The 23,531-nt window shown below is 35.3% G+C and overlaps 1 protein-coding gene across 1 annotated transcript in view; it reads left to right on the top strand.

The window, feature by feature from the left end:
- The window catches only part of SERPINI1 (serpin family I member 1), a 92,797-nt gene that overhangs the window by 47,201 nt on the left and 22,065 nt on the right, over positions 1–23,531 (top strand). Inside the window, exons 2-4 of the mRNA XM_049774463.1 lie at positions 18,154–18,421; positions 19,856–20,086; positions 22,047–22,241. Coding sequence (XP_049630420.1) covers positions 18,172–18,421; positions 19,856–20,086; positions 22,047–22,241 — 676 coding nt within the window. The 5' untranslated portion in view covers positions 18,154–18,171. The remainder of the gene's footprint in view (positions 1–18,153; positions 18,422–19,855; positions 20,087–22,046; positions 22,242–23,531) is intronic.

Raw genomic sequence — 23,531 nt, 5'->3', positions numbered from 1 at the left:
ACAACTCTTAGCTATTATATTGAGTACTATAATAAATAGGGATGTTCATACATTCTTTGGGTTGAATTTTTTTTCTCCTTGAGATAGATATATAAAAGTGAAATTGCTAGGTCATATGACAACCCAATTCTAAGTTTACTGAGAACCCTCCATACTGTCTTTCATAGGGTTGATACAGGCAGCATTCCCACTTATAGATGAAAAAGTTACAGATAAAAAGTGCATGAGAGTTCCTTTTTCACACATCTCCACTGAAATAGATTATATTCAGTATTTTTGATAAGTGCCATTCTCATTGTTATAAGATGATAATCTCATTGTTGGCTTGATTTGGATTTTACTAATGATGTGATGGTGAGTAATTTTTTGTGCCTATTGGCCATCTGTTGGTTTTTCCCAGAGACATGTCTGTTCATTTTCTCTCCCCATTTTTGGATGGGTTTTTAGAGTTTAGGGGTTTAATCTTTGTGAGTACTTTCTACAGATTTCAACCCTGTGTCTGATGTGTTGAGTGCAAATATTTTCTCCCATTTGGCAGTCTTAGTTTTAACTGTGTTTCACTTGCCAAATAAAAACTTTTTAGTTTGATAAAATTACATATGCTTAGTTTTAATTCTATAGCCTTTGCCATTGTCTAAATATTGTTGAAGAAATCCTTTGAGGCCTAGGTATTGGAGTTTTTGACCTATATTTTCCTCAATGTACTTTATAGATTAAGAACTGATTTCAAGGTCTTTGATCCACTTTGAGTTGGCTTTTGTATAAGATGTCAGATATACATCTAATTTTTTAACAAGTGGTTATTCAGTTGTTCTAATATTATTTGTTGAAGAGGCTGTCTTTATTCCATTTCATGTTTTTTTGCTCCTTTGTCAAAAATTAGTTGACCATACACTTGGAAGTTTGTCATTGCATATTCTATTCTTTTATTTTTCCACACCCTGTGATGCTCAGGAGTTACTCCTGGCTATGTGCTCAAAAAATACTCCTGGCTTGGGGGACCATATGGGACACCAAGGAATCGAGCTGCAGTCCGTCCTAGGTTAGAATGTGTAAGACAAATCCCTACCACTGTGCCACCTCTCTGGTCCCATCTATTCTGATCTTTTTATATTATCTTTTGTTTTGTATATTTTATAAATATGTATATAAATTATAAATATTATATTATAAATATTTTATAAGTTTTAAGTTACAAAAAGATTTAGTTCCCTGATGCAGCTGCTTTAGTGATTGCTTACTAATGTAGTATATACACATATTCATGATCACAATGCATGCTCATCAGCTATAAGGACAAAACTAAAAAATGAATAAAAACATAATTTTTATTTAATAAAATAATATTTTTATAAATATATACTGTCTATATATTTATATTATTTATATTTAATAAAAATATAATCATAGCTAAGCCATTTCTTGCATCTGAAGACTCGTGGTACTGCAGTCCATTGTTTTTCATAAAAGCTTGTATTTTGTGGCTTGGAAATAATTAATCTACAAAGTTATACTCCTTGCAAGAATAACTCATTTTAGAATGGGTTGATTAGAATGAGTTGATCATGACTAATGGTGAGGTCCTGTCATTTTGGAGACTAATGTTAAGACTAACACTTGGGTACCACCTTTTGTGATTTTTTTCAAGGTAGTATACTTGTTTGTTAATGCATCCCATGTCCAACCAATGCATTATGCCAGCATTCGTGACAGTGTCACTTTATCAGCCAGGAAAGACGATCTCAGACTCAATAAGGAAACACTTTATCAAAGGAAATAAAAAATGGAAATGAGCTAATACGTGTGGCCTTGAGAATTTAAAAGTGAAAGAAATTCCTGCTGTTCTTTTTAATGCTATGCGCACCTGTAAATATAAAGTGCTATGCTGATTCAGCAAATATTTATGTAACACCTACTAAGTGCAATGCACTAGGTACTTATTTCAGTTATCTTAATATGAATGAACCTTCAAAACTTAGGAAACCATTATATTAGAAGGGGAAATTGCTGGAGGGGGTTGGTTGCTTGGGGGGTGGGTTGCAGCTGTTGGTGCTCAGAGTTTATTCTTCATTCTGAACTCAGGGATCACTCCAAGGAGGCTTGAGAGACAATATGTGTTGCCAGAGATTGAAGCCTGATTGGCTGCATGAACACAAACATTCTACCTACTAACTACTGTTCCTACCCTGATTATGTTCCTACAGCTATTTTAACTCAAAAATTTTGAAAAACTACACAAGAGAACAAGAAAAAGTAACATTTTCTATGTATTAAGAAAGGGAATCTTACAAGAATTTCAGGATTCACAAATATTGAGTAGAGTTACACTGGATACACAAAAGTGGTTTATATTTAAGACTAAGGATTTTCGGCTTTAGGCAGCATTTTTGATATTTTGTAAATTAGGAGTACGTGGACATAAAAATATATCTGGACAATTCATTCAGGATTACTTTCACATGCTATATTAAGAGGGCAATTGTCCAGGAGTTCAGAGAATAGCTGGTAGTTGTTGGTCTGGTCCTTGATAATGCATTATGAAAAAATACAACTCTAAGTCCTAGAAATGCTTATGGGATCATGGATAAAAGTAACAGAGACAGGGCCCGGAGAGATAGCACAGTGGCGTTTGCCTTGCAAGCAGCCGATTCAGGACCTAAGGTGGTTGGTTCGAATCCCAGTGTCCCATATGGTTCCCCGTGCCTGCCAGGAGCTATTTCTGAGCAGACAGCCAGAAGTGACCCCTGAGCACTGCTGGGTGTGGCAAAAAAACCAAAACCAACCAAACAAAAAAAAGTAACAGAGACAATATGAAATAAATACTGGTGGTTTGCTAAACATAATGCAAATAGAGTTAGAAAGGAGTCTTTTTTTTTGGTTTGGTTTGGTTTTGATTCTGGTTCACAAGATACTCAGGACTTACCTGGCTCTGCTTTTAGGGTTTACTCCTGAAGGGGCTCAGGAGACCATACAGGTGCCAGAGATCAAACATGGGTTGGTCACATACAAGACAAATGTGTTACCACTGTATGATCGCTCTGGTCCTTGCCTTTGATATTTTAAGGGGGAAGAGTAAATTTAATTGACATGTCAGGAATTCTGTTTGAACAGTTTTAAATGTTAGGTGTTGACTAGAGTCAAACAGTAAATAATTACCCAAATATGCAATAAATATACAATTTATGATTAAAAATTAGTGATTTAGGGCCAAAGAGATAGCATGGAGGTAAGGCATTTGCCTTGCATGCAGAAGGTCAGTGGTTCGAATCCTGGTATCCCATATGGTCCTCCGAGCCTGCCAGGAATGATTTCTGAGCATGGAGCCAGGAGTGACCCCTGAGCTTTGCCGGGTATGACCCAAAACCAAAAAAAAAAAAAAAATAGTGATTTAAAAATTTTGAATTATGACTAAAAATAAAGTTAGAATTTTATATATATATATATATATATATATATATTGGTTTTTTGTTTGTTTGTTTGTTTTTGGACCACACACGGCTGTGCTCAAGGGTTACTCCAGGTTATCTGCTCAGAAATAGCCCCTGGTAGGCACAGGGGACCATATGGGACGCCGGGATTCGAACCAACCACCTTAGGTCCTGGATCGGCTGCTTGCGAGGCAAACACCACAGTGCTATCTCTCTGGCCCCAGAATTTTATATATTTTGAGATAGAATTAGTAGTTGAAATATCTTTAGTGTGAAAGAAATTCACTAACATAAAACCATTGCAGAGAAGAAAGCAGGGCAAAAACAGATCATAGAGAACAACTAATAAGTTCCCTTATTTCCCATCAGAAAGAAAAAAAGAAAGAAAACCACTCTCAAATAAAGTTGTCAGAGGCAACAGAGAAGGTGAGCAATAGACAGAGTGGGATGGATAAGATACAAAAGAACAAATCAGGGTCTAGCAGAGGTCATTTTACTTCTACACTAGAAATGTTGCCTGCAGAATAAAAAAAAAATCACTGAAGGATGTATATAAATATTTATTCCCATTATAGAGACCATTAAATCTATACTAAGGAGTTTCTGGATATGACACATTCCCATCATTTATTTGCCTACTTTCTCACTTTTAGTAGAACATATGTCAGTGGCCTGCTGTTCAGTGCCCTGAAATAGCCCTTACAATCATAGGAGTGCTGCCTCGAGGAGTCTTATGAAACTCCTAAATTGTGTGAGGAGTTTTACAATATCTTTTTTCCAGTGATGGAATGCTATAGGATGATAGGTTCACTGATTACTGCTTCTTTCTGTAGCAGGACATTCTGTGCTAAACCAGGGCTTCCTAACCTCAGATTATTACAAGTCTTGACAACTAAGTATAATTTTCTGTTTCGATGTCCATGCTGTGTACAGGGTAGTGCCAGGAGTCTCATTTGACTCAGCCCTTGTGGTATCATATTGGCAGGTGGAGCACTCAACCAATGTGCTATGCCCACGTTCACAAAAAGTGATATTTTAAATAATAATGTCATTGATTTTTTATTTTTAAAATGTCATTTTAAATGTCATTAAAGTACTGTGATTTACAAAAAGTTACCTTAGTTGAGTTTTAGACATATAATATTCTAGCACCAATTTCATCACCAGTGTCAACTTTCCTTCACCATGCTCCCAGGTTCCCTTTTACCCCTTGTCACCCAACCTGATATCTTGACAAGCTACTTTTTAAGTTTGGTTGTTAAAGTTTGGAGCTCATGATTTTATTGGATCTTTAGCTCTATCATTGCTTAACACCACCTGTGGAGTTGAAAGCTCTTGACTTTTGACATCTGCTGTTATTGTCTATCTCATCTTCCCCACCATCACCCAAGAATTCCTTCTCCTTATACTCTGGGGCTTAGGGTGATCTAGGCATTTCTTCTGAAATCATTGCATTCATCATCCAGTTTTTGAAATACCACATATGTGATGTCATCTTATGTTCATTCCTCTTCTTCTGGCTTACTTCATTTAATAACTTCAAGTTTGTCCATGTTGCAACAAATAGCCTGGCTTCATCATTCCTTACATGTAGTATATTTCATTGTGTATTTATACATGTTCTTTTAGTTTTGTTTGTTTTTTGGCCACACCCAGCAGCATTCAGGGATTACTCCTGGCTCTGCATTCAGAAATCACTTCTGGCTGACTCAGGGGACCATATGGTTGCCAAGGATTGAACCCTAGTGGGTTCTGGGTCGACCATATGCTTGGCAAACTCCCTATCCACTGTACTATTGCTCCAAACCCATATTACATGTTCTTGATCCACTTGATCTGTTGTTGGACATTTAGGTTTATTCCATATCTTAGCTTTTGTACTGAGTGCTGCAGTGAATAACAGTGTGCATATGTCCTTTTGATAGAATTTTCTCTGTACTTGGGGTAGATCCCCAAAAGTGGGATTGCTGGGTAGCTTGATTTTAGTCTTTAAGCTTACTAAGAACATCTACATGCTTTTCCATAAGGGTTGAACCCAGACAACATAACCACCAGTGATGGAAAGTTTCTTTGTCACCACAATCTGCCAATACACATTGTTCTCAGTATTTTTGATATTTAGCATTTTCAATGATGTACACTAGGACCTCATTATTGTCTTGACCCAGAATCCTTTAATAATATTTGTTGATGAGCAATTTTTCATGTGCTTGTTGGGCATCCATTAGTTTTCCTCAGAGAGGTCTCTGTCATTTACTTTCCCCAGTTTTGATTTTTTGTTGTTTAATTTTATGAGTATTTTTACTGACATATATAAAAAGGATATCAAACCTTTTTATGATTTATGAATACAAATATTTTCCCAGTTAGCTGTATTTTAATCTTAATTTGTAGTTTTGAGGGGGTTTTTATTCTTTACTATGCATAAACTTGATGTAGTCCCATTTATTTATTTTTCATTTTGTCACTTTTGCCAGTGGTATTGTATCATTGAAAATACCTTTGAGATCAAGATCTTGGAGTGTTCTGCCTGTATTTTCCACAGTGTATTTTAAAGATCTCAACATCTTCAATCCATTTTGAATGGACTTTGTGTAAGGTGTGAGATTTAGATAGCTATAATTTTTCAGGGGGTTATCTAGTTTTGATAGTACCATTTGTTGAAGAGACTATCTTTACTACATTTCATGTTCTGAGTTCCTTTGTTAAAATTATATGAGCATATATGTGGGGGTATTATCCTTGAATTATTCCTTTCTGATTCTGCTCAGAGTCTCTCCTTATTTAAATACCATGCTGGGGTTTGTTTGTTTGTTTGTTTGTTTTAATCACTCTAACTTTAGATCATAGTTTTAAGTTAGGCAAAGAGAAACCTGCCAGTTTCTTACTTAACAATATGATTTTTGACTATTCAGAGTGGTTTATATTTTCATACAAACTCTCTTATGAACTGTTCTAAGTCATAAAGAATGTCATCTAAATTTGGAATAGGATTGCATTTATAGCAGTTTAAGGAGAGTGATCATTTTGAGAATATTGAATCAAAAAGCATGGAATGTTTTTGTTTCCTAAGGTCTTCTTAATTATTTTTCTTATATGTTTTTTGCTTTCCTAGTTTAGCCTACCCATCTTGTTTTGTTAGATTAATTCCTTGATACTTGGTGTTTTGGGACACTATTTTGAATGGGATAGATTCTTTGATGTCTTTCTCCTCTGTTTTATCATTTGTTTATAAGAATGTGAACAATACTTGTGTGTTGACTTTGTAGCCAGCCACTTTTCTGAATTGGTTTATTGTTACTAGGAGTTTTATGTTGGTAGCCTCTTTAAGATCTTCTATATATGATATCAGGTCATCTACAATTAGAGACAATTTAACTTCTTTTCCAATTTGGATTCCTTTGATTTATTTTTCTTGCCTGATTGCTATCAATAGGTCTTATGCATTGTTGATTAAGAGTGAAGACAGTGGGCATTCGTACCTAATGTCAACAGGAATGCATTCAGTTAATATTATTCATCATAATATTGAATTGCTTCCAGATTATGGCTATTGTGGATAGTTCTGCATTGAACATAGAAGTGCAGGTGCCTTTTTTTTTTGTAAAGTTTTGTATTGTTAGGGAGCAGTTTCTAATGTTTTGAGGAATGTCTATTGTTTTCTAAAAAGGCTGGATAAGTCAAAATTCCCACTGACAGAGGTAAATAAGACTACCTATTTTTCTGCATCTGAGCCAGCATCTGGTTGTTCTTGTTCTTTTTGATGTGTTTTAATCTCTGTGATGTGAGATGATATTTTATTGTGACTTGCTTCTCACTGATAATGATTAATGATGTGGAGCATTTTATCATGTGCCTTTTAGGCATCTGTATTTGTTCTTTAAGGAAATTTCTTTTCATCTCATCCCCCTTTTTGATGGGGTTGGTTGCCCAAGAATAGATGAATATATAAAGAAACTGTGGTACATCTACAAAATGGAATATTATGCAACTGTTAGAATAAATGAGATCATGAAATTTTCTTATACATAGACAGATATGGAGAGTATTATGATGTATTAAAATGAGTCAAATGGGGGGCCGGAGAGATAGCATCCAGAAAGACAGATGGTGGTTCAAATCCCGGCATCCCATATGGTCCTCTGTGCCTGCCAGGGGCTATTTCTGAGCCCAGAGCCAGGAGTAACCCCTGAGCGCTGCTGGGTGTGACCCAAAAAACAACAAAATAAAATGAGTCAAAGGGAGAAGGATAGACAGAATGATGTCATCATTAGTGGGTTATAAAAATGATAGTATGGTAATAATACTCAAAGGCAATAGAGACGAGATATAGGAAGATTGGTACATGTAGGAATTTTGCCACAAAGAATACCCCTCAGTAATAATAAGGCAAGCCATATTGTCTAAAAGGAAAAAGAGTGGGGGGGGGGGAGAGGAGAGAGAAAAGTAAAACATCTGCCAAAGAGGAAGGTAGGGGAGAAATAGGGGTGAGGGTGGGAAGGACTGGTGACATTGGTAATAGAAATGTGCACTGGTATGATAATACCCAGCTATCAACCCCAAACAAAGGTGTTCCCCCAACTTCCTCTTTGATATGGAAAAGCCCACATGGATTACAGGATCTTCCCCCCAACCTGGTGGATTTGGTTCTGGAGAATAAAGAGAGAGCAATTCTGGCTTTTGGCAGGCACAGGGAGAGCACATGGCAGAGAGAGACCATGAGGATAAAAACAGAATGACTTTGATAAATCTTGTCTTGACTAGCTTGATATTATTTATCTGCCACTACCCTGCTTCATCATACCCATCTGCCTAAGGGGCATCTGGGGTGGTCTCACCACTCGTGGATATTTTTATTTACACTCTGGTATAGGGTGTTGCACACTTTATGTCTGGAACTCAATCATGAATAACTTTGTAACTGAAAAAACCAACTGTATTATGAACAACCTGTAACGTCAGTATTTAAATAAAGTAATTAAAAAATACCAGTAAATCCATCTGGACCGGATTTTAGTTTTTGGGAGAATAATCTTTCAGTTTTCTTGTGTGTTATTGGAATGTTTGGGCTTTCTATTTACTTCTCATTTACTTTTGAGATGCTTCTAAGAAACTGTCTATTTCAATTTAAAAGAGTAAAAGTTGTAAGCTATTGTGATGTCTTGGATTTCTAGGGGTTGTGTTGTAATTTCTGCCCTATCATTTCTGATCCAATTATTTGATCCTTTTTATTCATTTGCTTGTGAGTTTAGCCAATGGTTTGTCCTCCATATTTACTCTTTCAAAAAACCAATCAGCTACTGGTTTCATTGACTTTTTTTATATTGTGTTTTTTTGTTTGTTTGTTTGTTTTGGTTTCTATATCATTGGGTTTTATTATTTCCTTCTGCCATTCTTCAGATTTATTTACTGCTGGTTCTCCTGGGGTTTTAGATGTGCATTTAGACTATTGATTTTTTTTTATTTTTTACATAAGTAAATTCTTTAATTGAATCACCATGAGATACACAGTTACAAAGTTCATGATGAATTATCCATCTATTCATCAGTGCACATTTTCTACCACCAATATCCTCAGTTTTCCTCCCACCCTAATTCCTGTTCCCTCCCCTTCTTTTTCTCCTTGGCAGTCAATATCTCTCTCTCTCTCTCTCTCTCTCTTTCTTTCTCTCTCTCTTTCTCTCTTTCTCCTCTCCTCTCTCTCTCCTCTCTCTCCTCTCTCTCTCTTTTGTTTTCATTTTAGAAGGAACCACTATTACAATGATAGTTGGAAATGACTACAATGGATAAGAATTGGATGTTGACAGAGGGGACCACACATTCTAGCAGCCCCTGGGGGGAAGAGTGGAGGATTTGGGAGGCAGAATGGGAGCGATTGTGGGAGGACATTTTGGTGGTGGTAATTCCCCTGATTCAATGTAAATATGTACCTGGAATATTACTGTGAACAATATGTAAGCCACTACAATTAAAATAAAAATTACGTTAAAAATAAAAAAAAAGTATTGAATACAAAAATGCCTAAAAGTAAAAGAAGTGTATGCTAAAGAAGCAAGCTGAGGAGGCAGGAGGGAAACTGGGGTCATTAACGAAGGGAAGTGGACATTGGTGAGGGATTGGTGCTTAAACATTTTATGCCGGAAACTCAATCATGAATAACTCTATAACTTTGTAAATCATGGTGATTTAATATATGTTTGAAATAAAAATAATTTATTTTATTTAAAAAAAAATAAAAAAAAAGAATTGGATGTTGAAAGGAAATGAAGTGATATTTTTCCTTTTCTTTTTTCCTGATATAGGCCTATATTGCTGAGTTTACCCCCAAGTATAGCTTTTATTGTGTCATAGATTTTTTACAATTTATTTCTTTTTATTTATTTATTTATTTATTTATTTATTTGGTTTTTGGGTCACACCCAGCAGCGCTCAGGGGTTACTCCTGGCTCCACGCTCCGAAATTGCTCCTGGCAGGCTTGGGGGACCATATGGGACGCCAGGATTCAAACCAATGACCTTCTGCATGAAAGGCAAACGCCTTACCTCCATGCTATCTTGCCGCCCCCCCCCCCAAAAAAAAATTTTTTTTTTTGGTTTTTGGGTCACACCCGGCAGTGCTCAATGGTTACTTCTGACTCCAGGCTCAGAAATCACTCCTGGCAGGCTCGGGGGACCATATGGGATGCCAGGATTTGAACCAATGACCTTCTGCACGAAAGGCAAATGCTTTACCTCCATGCTATCTCTCTGGCCCCCACAATTGATTTCTTAATTAAGAGGAGTCTCAGGATTTTTTATCATATATTCCTTAATTTCCTGTTGTACTTAGAAGTGTACTGTTTAGTCTCCTGATATTAGGATTTATCTACATTTCTTATGATTATTTTCTAACTGTGGCATTGTGATCTGATAGTGTATTTGGCATGATTTCTTATGTTTGTGATTTTATGCCCTAATATATAATTTATCATGATAATATTCTATGTACACTAAAGAAGATTATTTATTTGGCTTTTTGAGGATGGAAAGACCCTGTATGTATCCACTGGTCCCAGTTCTTCAGGTTCTTAATTAGTGTTCTTCTGACTTTACTGTTATTATTTCTAGTTGCTCTAAACAGGGGAGATAGTTGATTGTTAAAGTCCCCCATTACTATTGTTTTTCTCATCCACATGTTTAGGTTTATGGTCTTATAAACCTTGCTCATCCTTCATCTCTAGACCGTGCAGGGGTCTCAAACTTGTGGCCCACGGGCCATTTGCAGTCCTCCGTACAACATTTTGTGGCCCTGCCCTAGAGAATCTTTTTTTGTTTTGTTTTGTTTTAGTTGTTTGGGTCACACCTCCAATGTTCAAGGCTTACTACTGACTTTGTACTCAAGAATCACCTCGACTTTGCCTCCTGCGGCCCCCAGGTAAATTGAGTTTGAGACCCTGAAAGTATATGTTAAAATTAGTACTTCTTGATTTCTTGTTTTCTTAGTAAGTACTGCCTATTCCTATCTAACACCTTTCTTTAAATTGAATGTTACTTGGTCTGATATGAGTACGGCTGTTCCATCTTTTCATCTATTTACTGTTGTCTTATGATTACTTTTCGTCTTTTTACATTTAGTCTATGTCTATCCTGTGACTTTAGATATGTTTCCAATAGATAGAAAATTAATGCATTTTGTTTCCTAATCCATACCACTACTATGCATTTTAATGTGAGAGTTCAGACCTTTAACATTTAGAGAAATTACTGATATAAAGAGCTATGTTGTTATTTTACTGTGTGGACTTGTTGTGTCTATGATTGGATATTTGGGTCATGTAAGTGTCCTTTTATTCAAGGCCAGTTTAGTTATAGCAAATGTGAGGTCTTGCTTGTCTAAGAATGTTTTTATCCCTCTCTTCAATCTAACTGAGAGCTTTGCAGAATAGTGAATTCTAGGTTGAAAGTTGTTTTTATTAATTAATTTGAATTTATCTTTCTACTTTTTTCTCTTCTATAGTGTTTCCTAAGAGAAATATGTAGTCATCTTTATATTATTTTACTTATATTTAAGGTTTTCTTATCTTTTGATGCTTTAATCAGTATATCTTTGATTTTTATCATTTTGATTACTGTGTCTTGGTATTCTTCTGTTTGGGACCATTTTGCTTGGTACTCTTTGGGCTACTCTTGAGTACTTCTTTGCTGTCCAGCAGACTTCAATCAGAGTGTAAGGAAAGTTCTCCGATGATATCTTATTTTTTTGTTTTTTGTTTTTTTCGGCCACAGCCATTTGATGATCAGGGGTTAATCCTGGCTAAGCACTCAGAAATTGCCCCTGGCTTGGGGGGGACCATATGGGACGCCAGGGGATCGAACCGTGGTCCTTCCTTGGCTAGCGCTTGCAAGGCAGACACCTTACCTCTAGCGCCACCTCACCAGCCCCTCAGATGATATCTTTCACTTGGTTTTTCCGTTTCTTTATTTTCTCTCCTATAATTTGGAGATTCTATTTTTTGAGTTTAATTTACATTATATAGTATTATTTTGTTTGTCTTTGGGTTACACCCAGTGGTGCTCAAGAATTAATACTGCTCTGTACTCAGAAATCATCCCTGGCAGGTTCAGAGGCTATACGAGATGTTAGGGATCAAACCCTGGCTAGCCACATACAAGGCCCATTGTTCTATTACTCTGGCTCAATTTAATTTACTTTGTTTAAAAACATGTTTCACGGGGCCGGGAAGGTGGCGCTAGAGGTAAAGTGTCTGCCTTGGAAGCTCTAGCATAGGACGGACTGCAGTTCGATCCCCTGGTGTCCCATATGGTCCCCGCAAGCCAGGGGCGATTTCTGAGCGCATAGCCAGGAGTAACCGCTGAACGTCAAACGGGTGTGGCCCAAAAACAAAACAAAACAAAACAAACAAAAAAAAAAACATGTTTCACATAGTTGATCATAACACATTTATTCCCAGATAAATGGGAGTGAAATTATCGATTGAAAAAAGAAAAGAAAGAAAAAATGAATACAGCATACAGCAGCAAGAAAACTTTTGAAACACTGTAACTCTCAATTAGTTCCTTAAGTGGTTTTCAGAAGGTTTAATAAGATCTTGTTGTTATTTGATCATTCTATTACTTTTTTTGTTTCTGGACGTTAAGTGGCTTCAGATACATATTGGCATCTAAATTAGTGCTCTTCTACTGGGACAAGAATTCCGAGCACTATTGCTGATATTATGGATTTTGTGAGCCATGTTTTCAGCTGCCTGGCTTCCAGAAGTATGAAAAGGGAGGTGGAGTGCGCCTGCACTCACTCCAAAGAAAGTCCAGGTGATGCCAGCCCAAATACCGCCATATTTGGAGTTTTGTTCAGATCGATATCTCTGTAGAGAGCCATAAAAGAGTGGTGAAATTGGGCCATTGCAACGCAGCAGTTGTAACTAATGGGTGCTGTTGGTGTGGCTTTGGCATGGCATGGACTTGGCTCAACCTCTCCTCCCAAGATTACTAGTTTTCAACTGTGTGGCTGGTGTACACTTAATTTTTCATGGCTCAGCTTACATCTCTATTGAGAATCGAGTGAGTCGGAACTGTCCAGGTACAGGCATGGTGACTTGTGTTTGTGGGTTTGGTTTCCTAGAGATTCTTCTTCATTGTATATTCATTATATAGCTTACATTATATTCCATCCTTTTGCTTTTCTTCTTTTATTGCCACTTCCTTATCAAACTAACTTTTATTTTGTTTTCAAGTTCATCAGTACAGTTTTCTATGTGTGCAAGTTGCTACTGTGGCTTGCTAATCTGTTCTTTATTTTAATTCCTTCAATAATTTGTATGGAATCTGTCATCCTCTGAATCAGTTCTTCTTTGACTTAGTAAAATTTATTGTCTAGAAATTGCTTAATTTTATTGGCCAGTACTTGCTTGATTTCTGTTGTCAATATAGTGAATACTGATTTCAGGTCCTCATTGACCAGACTTCCAAGAATTTTAATGAACTTAAGAATTTGCCTGAGGGGCTAGAGAGATAGCATGAAGGTAGGGCATTTGTCTCGCATGCAGAAGAACGGTGGTTCAAATCTGGGCATCCCATATGGTCCCCTGAGCCTGCCAGAAGTGATTTCTGAGCATAGAGCCAGGAGTAACCCCTGAGCACTGCTTGGTGTGACCCAAAAAACAAAACAAACAAAAAAGAATTTGCCTGAATTTATATTGGTGTGACATAACAGTTGGTTTTTTTAGTTTACACCTTTTTTTGAGTTTTATGTGTTAATGTTTGAGATTATTTGAGAACTAATCTGTTCAGTTTTTTTATACCAGAGGGTTACTGACAATGCCTCTGCTATTCAGATTATTTTCTTTACCATATATTGCCATTTGAGTATCACAAGGGGGACTTCACTTAGTCATTCCATTTAGTTAACTTAGATTTATGAGTATATAAGGTCAGTGAATTATGACTATTGAACAGGAAGAGTGTATTCAGTTGAAAATTCTTGGTAGCATTCACAAGGTTTCAAGTTTGGTGAATGATAGCTAATGTCAAATGTCAAATCCCTGATCTAGGAGCTGGGCTCAGAAAAGAAAAGGTCCACAGGGTCCTATGCACAAAGCTGTCAAGTCTAAGTTTGTCCAGAGTCTATCCATCACAAGTGATAATATGCCTCATTAATTTAACTTATAACAAATGTTCACTTCAGGCATGAGCAATGGCACAATGGGTAAGGCATTTGCCTTGCACGCAGATGAGCCTGGTTCAATCTCCCACTTCTGATATGGTCCTTCTAGCCAGCCAAGAGCGATTTCTGAGCACAGAACCAGGAGTAATCCCTGAATGCCGCTGGGTGTGAGCCTAGAAAACAAAACAAAAAAAATTCACTTGTTATCTCATTTATTTCTTTACTAATGGTACAACTATAGGCCCAGAGAGTACAGTGTAGAGAGTGCTAAACCTCCATGAAACTGATCCAAATTCAATCCTCAGTACTTCATTTTGCTTCCACCAGGAATGATCCCTGAATGCAGAGCCAGGAGTAGGCAGAGAACAGCTGGGTATGGACCCAATAATTAAACTAATCTAAAATAATAGTGCAGATAAAGATGAGCATATTCATTTCATAAATACAAAAGCAATGTTGTGAGAATGCATGTGACATTTTAGGACCACATCAAATATAAGCTATTATTATGATCTCATATTACATTTATTTATTTTTTAATGTTGGGAGGGAGCCTATATCTCTTGAGTGCTCAGGGGACCACTCCTGGCAATGTTTGGGGACCCTATGCAATACTCAGGATCATGACAGGGTCAGTCATGTGTAAGGAAGGAGTACACCCTTGTACTAGTAACCCCTATAGTATCTCCCTGACTTTCACTTACAATTTGATGTTGCCTATCAATGTAATACACTCAACATCATTTTATCTAATGCTTACTATCTAGTTTTTGTTTTCTTGGAATAAAAATTTTATAATAGTGAAATTTTATAGTCATATAAAATACCATGGTTTTCAAATAGTTGTTATTGACTAACAGTTGTTTCTGTTATATAGTGACTTTAATTTCTTGGTCCTCTATTGAGTAATATTAAGTGATAGTATTGAGGCTCAGGTTTGTATCTTTACTGAGGTGAAATAAAGTTGGACTGCCCAATGGAAGAATAACATTATGTGTGTATAAATATATATATATATATATATATAATATTGGACTTGGTATTTTGGAGATCTTTTAAATTTTAGAATCCCATAAAACAGTATACATCTGGGGTCGGAGAGATAGCATGGAGGTAAGGCATTTGCCTTGCATGCAGAAGGATGGTGGTTCAAATACTGGCATCCCATATGGTCCCCCAAGCCTGCCAGGAGCGATTTCTGAGCATAGAGCCAGGAGTAACCCCTGAGTGCTGCCGGGTGTGACTCAAAATAAAAAAAAAATAGTATACATCTGAATATTTTTCAACTTAGGTGCTGCTAAATTTCTATTTGAATCTAAGGATAAAGTTCCAACTATTTTTTCTTCACCCTTGGGGTTCTTTGGGATACAAAGAAAGTGATTATGTCACAGTGATCTCCCTTTAGATGGCTAAATTGATAGACTAGCAAGCCAGCTGTGTTTCCCAGCATCTGGTTTCTGTTCCGATGTTGCAGTTGATGCAAGCATGATGAATACTGTTGTGCAGTAAGTAGTGCACTTGATCTGTCCAGAGCAGCCTCATAGTTTCTCACAGTGCAGGATGTGAGAGCCTATGCATTCAGGCAGATGAAACCTTCTCTTCCTAAATAAATGAGATTTATTTTAACTTTAATACAAAAGCAGAGGCGGGGTGGCTCGAAATCTGCAATGTCCCTGCCATAAGCCCTGATCACTAAAATTGAACACCATACATGTGAAGCATTTACGAAGTGTCTCTGAAATTTGCATTAGGCTGACTCGGATATTTGAGTCCCTAGTCTTGAAACTGCCTGGCTTTAGGTAACCCCTTGTACTCTGTTTACTGAGTCATGGAGACTTAATGACCCACATTAATTGAAATACAATTTTGCAGCAGTGTCTGTTCAATATTACTCTATATGTTGTTTTAATGATCATTTAAGATCAAGAACAAAAAGCTACTTAATTGTTGGAATAAATAGCTTAGCTTGCAAATGCCTGCAGTGATAAAGTGTAGGAATAAAGGAGGTAGATCAAAGTGAAAGAAAAAAGAAAAGGCTGGAGCCCCCCCCTCTTTGAAATTGTGTTTTTTTTTATTTTATTTATATCTTCTATATAGGGGCTCCCTCCTTTTACATAGAACCTAGAAACTGAATCATTTTGTTCTGCCTCACATTTCTATATATTTCTACAAATAGAGAAAAGAAAGGAAAAAAATAATGGATGGGACCCAGGGGCCAAGTGGTCTCAGGAGCATTAAATAAAAAAAACAAACAAACAAAAAAAAACGTCAGATCTAAATATCCAAGCCATAGTCAATGACAATAGAATCAAGAGACCAAAACTATAACAAGCTAAACATAAAATGGACCTGTTACACTAGTAGTTCAGAGGACTAATGGGGGAGGTTTGGGATACATGCTGGGAACTGTGGTAGAGGGAAGTCAACACTGGTGGTGGGAATGGCCCTAAATCACTGTCACTATAGGCCTGAAATGCAACTGTTAAAGACTTGTAATTCACAATGGTCTCAATAAAAAAAAAAAGAAAAGGCTGGAGAGATGACTTAATGGTATGAGCACAAATTTCCTAAATTGAAGGCTTGGAGATTTGATTGTAAGCAACTCATAATGCCCCATCATCACTGCCTGGAGCAGCCCTCAAGCATAAATGAGGATTAAACCCTGAGCAGTAATGAGTGTGCCCCCAAGCAAACACAAAAACAAAAAGAAAAGAGTGAACTCTTCCCCCTGTATGACAGCCTGTGGAAAGAACCCTGGAACTTCTGGAAGGAACTTCTGGAACCCTGATGACTGGGCAAAAATATTCAGATACCTGACACTGCTTTCTATTCTGAAGAGAAAATGCCTTAAAAAAATATGATCCTGATACTTAAAAATATTCACTTAAAGTGAAGAATCATGTTCATTGGTAGAAGCTGAAATAGTAGCATATGCCTCAGTACAAAATGACAGTATTTTATGAGACTCCTCCTGCCAAATAATTGTCAGGGGAAACTGCAGCTCATAGGGAACAAATGTGCACGGGAAAACCACACAAGGATGTGCTGAACATGATGCTTTTTGGGGTTACCACTTCCTGTGGCTTCTGTAGCCTGGTCAATAAGCTAGGGCTCATGATATGTCTATGTCAGATCTCTTACTACCAATTGCTAACCCAACTGTATATTATATTAAGGGCATAAATTATAGTCACTCCATAAATTCATTATGGAATGCTTAACATTGCTAGTTCATCTTAAACACTAAATATACATAATATAAATGATATATGAATATATTTTATACTTATAAATAATTATGTAAACTTTCCATGATAGTTGTTGATCATAATGCACTTGAATAACTTTTAAAATCCATGACCAAATTTTATAAAATTAATGTAAAATTAATAAATTAGCCTCATAAATAATTTATGATTATTTTATATATACAGGTGTTTACATATATACTCACTGTGGAGTTGGAGAATAGGGAATCTTGTTTCTGGAAGAATCTTAGAACTCAGCAATATTATTTGTTTGTTAATTGAAAAAAATATTAAGACTATCATGTTCTTTAATATGTTTATTATAAAGAAAATAATTTTATCTGTTTAACAATTTGGGTATACAGTAAACCATAGTGCCTAAAAGGAGAAAAAAGGAAAAATGAAAATAGTCTCTTATAGTGGCTGGGAACTAGAAGGAAAATGGGGACACTGGAAGTATCGAACACTGGTAAAATTATGAGTTTTGAAATATTGTATGTGTGAAAATCAGTCTTGAAAGATTTCATAAATTCACAGTGATCCTAATTATTTTACATTTTTAGCTTGATTTATCATTTCATCAGGAAATGTTTTATGGGTACTTGTCTTACCACCAAGCCAGCTTTGATCCCTGGCACTTTATATGTTCCCCCAAATCTAACATGAGCAATCTATTATTGCAGAGAAAGGAATAGTCCTAAGCAAAGCTACATGTGGCCTAAAAGGAAAAGGAAAGGAAGAAATGATTCATGTCTTTGAAACATTACCTCCATTCTGAGAAATAATTAATAATAAAGATATAAATCATATCTCCCAGGTTTGAAACTGTTCCAGCATGGCTCTTCTTGGAATATTCTCTTTGCTTATTCTGCAAAGTATGACATTAGGGGCTACTTTTCCTGATGAAGCTGTTGTTGATTTGTCGGTGAATATGTACAACCATCTCCGAACCAATGGGGAAGACGAAAATATTCTTTTCTCTCCACTGAGTATTTCCCTTGCAATGGGGATTATGGAACTTGGGGCCCAAGGATCCACTCTGAAAGAAATACGTCATTCAATGGGATACGATAGCCTGAAAAGTGGTAAGTGTGTTTAGGTTAGCCCTCTTAAGAGGGCTTGACATTAACCTTTCAACTGAATATGCTTTCATAGGTTAGAGGCAGCAGTAATTTATTCGGGGTAAGAAAGTGTCATTGAAATTGTTAGCTAGGAGAGAGATTTAGAAACTAAAAAAGGTGATAATGTATGACTTTATTCCTGAATCACTGAATTTTAGGAACTTTCTTATTATATTTATGTAAAAGCCACCATAATAAACAAAAGAAGACATGATATTTACTCTGGAATTTTCAATTTAGAGAGGAAAGGAATATATTAACAAATTATGGGGCCGGAGTGATAGCATAGTGGTAGGGCATTTATCTTCCATGCAGCTGCCTAGGATGGCATCCCATATGGTCCCCCAAGCCAGATGGATTTCTGAATGCATAGCCAGGAGTAACCACTGAGCATCACCAGGTGTGGCCCAAAAACCAAAAAAAAATAAAATAAAATAAAATAAAGAATAAAAAGAAAGAAAATAACCAAATTATATATAAATTAATGAACAATTTAATATAAGAGCTATAAGAAATTACGCTTTTCTAGAATACCAGAAGCTTATTTAACTATCTTGAATATTTATATGGTATTAAATGTTTTGAAGTATATTATGTAAATATAGAGGTAAAATTCCTAGTCAAATACTATTTCATAATCATGTTAAACCCAGAGGGTGTTTCTATTTAATCTTTTTCTATTTAATATTTTGTTTAATTTTTATTTAATGTTTCTGTTTGAATAAGTATACTCAAAAGTTAAAAGCTAAAGTAATTTCTTTTTTTTTTACTCTTTTGGTTTTTTGGGGTTTTTTTATTTAGTTTTTTTTCAGCCACACCTGGTGATGCTCAGGGGTTACTCCTGGCTATGTACTCAGAAATCGCCCCTGGCTTGGGGAACCATATGGGATGTCCGTGGATAGAACCACGGTCCATCCTAAGATAGTATGTGAAGGAAGATGGCTTACAGCTTGCGCCACCTCTCCAACCCCATGAGCTAAAGTAATTTCTAATGAATTTCCTAGATATGAGGTTAAAGAAGTCTAGTAAATATAAAAATATCAATGTATATTTTATTTTAGCCAGATTAACTTAATTCTTATTCCTGATAACTATAAAATAAGAATAATTTATAAAAGTAACATTAGTGTCTTAAAAAAGCAGCCAAAAATTCAATACATACTAAAATACCAATGAAACTTTTAAAACATGTCAGTTAATGATACCCAGCTGCAAGAAGTTAATATTAGCAAGTAGAAATAGCAAAATATTGTAAATTCCTAAGCAGTTACTGTGGGTATAAGTAACTGCTTTTCCTTCATGTCTTTGTTTTGTGGCATTTTACTGATTCTTTCATTTTCTCTACCTTTTTGGCTCCTTTGTCATTTTGTCATTTTGGTTCTTTTGTCATTTTTGCAGGTGAAGAATTTTCTTTCTTGAAGAATTTTTCTAACGTGGTAACTGCTGAAGAAAGTCACTATGTGATGAGAATTGCTAATTCCCTCTTTGTGCAAAATGGTTTTCATGTAAACGAAGAGTTTTTGCAAATGGTGAAGAAATATTTTAATGCAGAAGTAAATCATGTGGACTTTAGTCAAAATATAGATGTGGCCAATTATATCAATAAATGGGTGGAGAATAACACACATAGTAAGTTATTTGGTTTCTTTCTCTATGAGCTTAATTGTACCTGTTTTTTTGACATTTTATGTCTTATTCTTCCTCTTGCTTTTTTAACGTAGATAGCATTTATCAAGATATCAGTTTTTTGTTCTTGTTATTTTGGGCTACATCTGGCAGTGCTTTGGGCTTACTCATGGCCCTTTACTCCAAGATCATTCATGATGTATTGAAGTAATCAAATGCTGTGCAGGGGTCAAACTAGGGTTATTCTTGTGCAAGACAAGTGCTGCACTGTATCACAAATCGAATCACATCCTATTTTTAAGTATATTGTTAAAGAATAAACATTGAGAAAGTTGTGTTTTTTCCTAAGTATAGGATTGAGAAATGATAAATTAATCTAAACTATGTATTATTTTATAATAATTTTCTCTATGTAGTAATTTTGGCTTTTGTAATAATTTTTTCTTGAATTGTTTAAACAATAAATATTAATTAGAATGGAAGATAGTGACTCTCAGCAATGTAATTAAAACGGAATAGGGGAAAGTTGAAAGTGTTCAACGGTGTTGGTTGTCTTTTAAATCCAGAAAAATTGTGTGTGGAATTTCTTTAAAAAGAATACTCTAGCCCTTCGCTTTTTCTGTTTAATTTAAAATTACATCATAATAACTGAAATTAGAATCTTAAAATAGAAAAAATTAAATGCCTATACTTATTTATTAAATTGTATTATTGTTAAACTAATCAATTTTGTGGTGAAAGTACGACCACTAAAAATCATAATTAGATATGCTGTGCCCTATTATATACAAAGTACTGAGAAATCTTACATTTTTTTGTTTGTTTGGGGCTATATTCAATGTTGCTCAGAATTTGCTTCTGTTTGTGAGCTCAGGGATCACTCAGACTGGGTCTCAGGGAACTATTTGGAATGCCTGGGATTGAACCCTGGTTCTCTGATTGCAAGGCAAGCACCCTATTCACTGTACTAACTCTCCAGGTTCATGAGCCATCTTCTTAAAGTCTGAAATAGTTTTTAATGAGGCTGAAGACATAGTACAAGTGTAAGACACTTGTTTTGCATATGATGACCTAGTTGATCTTCAGTACCACATATGTTTCCCACAACACAGTCAGAAGACATTCCTGAGCACAAAGCCAGGAGTAAACTCTAAATACAAATGGGTGTAGCTGACTTCCTGTCCCCAAAAGTGCTGGTTAATAAAATGAGATAGGACAGAACAATTTTAGTTTATCTTTTTTTAGCCATGAAATTCAGATGTAGAATAAAAGAAAGAAATATGGTTTGTTTTTTATTTTATAGTCAGTATAAATAATAATTCAACTTAAATAGACTAAATTATTATATTGTTTCCAAACTTTTCAAATACTTAAAACAAAAGCTGAATATCATTCAGTATTTTGAAAATGGCCATTTCTGATTACTTGTGATATCCCAATAAAACCAAGCATGTTCACTCTGTTTTCATCTATCAAAACTATTTTTTGGTAATAATATGTGCAAAAAACTGAAGGGAGAAATTTAAATTGTATGATAATAAAATATTATAAAAATTGTAAGAGTAAATTTAAGGCTTTTTTACTATTAGCTATCTGAGTTTTCATTGGCTTTTCTGTTATTAGAAAATGTTGAAGCCTGAAATTCTGTTTTGTTTGCTTTTCTGTTTTTTGTTTTTGTTTCTGTGTGTGGTTCTATAGTTATGATATGTTCAAGTTGTTACAAGTATTATTATGGTAGTTATTGATAACTAGTTAGGTGATGTTAGTAAGTTAGATATTTTAATCCTTATTATGTAATTGTGTACATATATATGTGGAACTTTTATTCTTTGAATGTAAGAAACTTTTAATTATTTTTATACATTATATATTTTTCTGGGCAACTTTTTCAAATAAAAGTTTAATCAACGTTGTTCACATTCACATACTAATTTAATATGAATTTTCATCATTTTTTAAATAGATATATTGAAAGATTTGGTATCCCCAAGGGATTTTGACCCTGTCACTCACCTGGCCCTCATCAATGCTGTTTATTTCAAGGGGAACTGGAAGTCACAATTTAGACCTGAAAATACCAGAACTTTTTCGTTTACTAAAGATGATGAGAGTGAAGTCCAAATTCCAATGATGTATCAACAAGGAGAGTTTTATTATGGTAAGATATTTTGACTTTCATTTTCATTTTAGTCTCTTAATACATTTCTAAGAAAGAACATAAAATGTGCAATATTCAGATTGCTTGACATTCTAGTTTGGGTTCTAATTCCATTTCCTTGGCTCAATTTTCAAAGGTTGCTAATTTGCTACTGAATATTATGTGAATTGACAGCAATCCAATATGTTTCTTAAATTTATAAATCTAACCATTGTAGAGTAGCATTATTCAAGTGAAAAGTTCTAACCTTGTATAAGAAGTTTCTGAATTACTACAAAATGCCATTAACTTCAGGGTGATTTGCAATGACCATATGTTGTATTTAGATCTTTATTTTTACTTCCCACCCCTTTTAGAATTCCTTTAAACTTTTGCTGTCATGCTTGTAAATAGATGGTCAGACAATTACTCAATTATAGTTTAGCTTATGTTTTATGATATAAGTCAATATTATTGGCATTATTTTAAAGATGTTTCATTGAACTTTTTATGAATGAAGATAATAATAATTCCTATATTTATATTGATCTAGGTTCTGAGCAGAAATATAATTCTTAGTTAAATGTATGTTAGAACTAATAACTTTTCTGTGTAAAAATACATTGTAAAATCAAAAGATTATAATCACAGTAGGTCAGATTATCAATTAAAGTAATAAAGAAACATTCCCAATATATGAACATCCAAAATGCTTAGTGTATTATCTGAAGAATATAGTACAATTAGAGGATTATATTCATTGCAAAATATTTACTTCTGAATTTGAAAAAAAATGTTTTGTCCCATAGCTGACTATGCTCAGGCTTTTCCTTGGCTCTGTACTGAGAGACCTCTCATGGCAGAGTTTTGAGGTTCCAAGGATAAAACTCAGGTGGGTTGTGTACAAGGCAGGTGGCATACCCCCTGTGCTATCTCTTAAACCCATTAAATAAAAATGTTAATTAGGGAAAATTTTTTAGTTTTAAAGGTGTTTTCACTATTTTATGAAAGCCTTTTCAATTTAGCAAAACTCATAGTGCACAAGGCCAATTATATACTTTACTCAAAATAGATGACCTACTTTTAAGGTGTTAATTATGATGAACACAATATATTTTCACATCAAAACATCACACACAGGGCCAGAGTGGTGGCACAAGTGGTAAGGCATTTGCCTTGCACGTGATTAACCTAGGACAAACCACAGTTCGATCCCCCAGCATCCCATATTGTCCCCAAAGCTAGGAGCGATTTCTGAGCTCATATCCAGGAGTAACTCCGGAGCATCACTAGGTGTGGTCCAAATAAAGC

Source organism: Suncus etruscus, chromosome 6 (assembly GCF_024139225.1).
Source record: "Suncus etruscus isolate mSunEtr1 chromosome 6, mSunEtr1.pri.cur, whole genome shotgun sequence".
NCBI classification, from domain to species: domain Eukaryota; kingdom Metazoa; phylum Chordata; class Mammalia; order Eulipotyphla; family Soricidae; genus Suncus; species Suncus etruscus.
The sequence above is the reverse complement of the archived record's forward strand: the minus strand, read 5'-3'. Positions and strand labels throughout refer to the sequence as shown.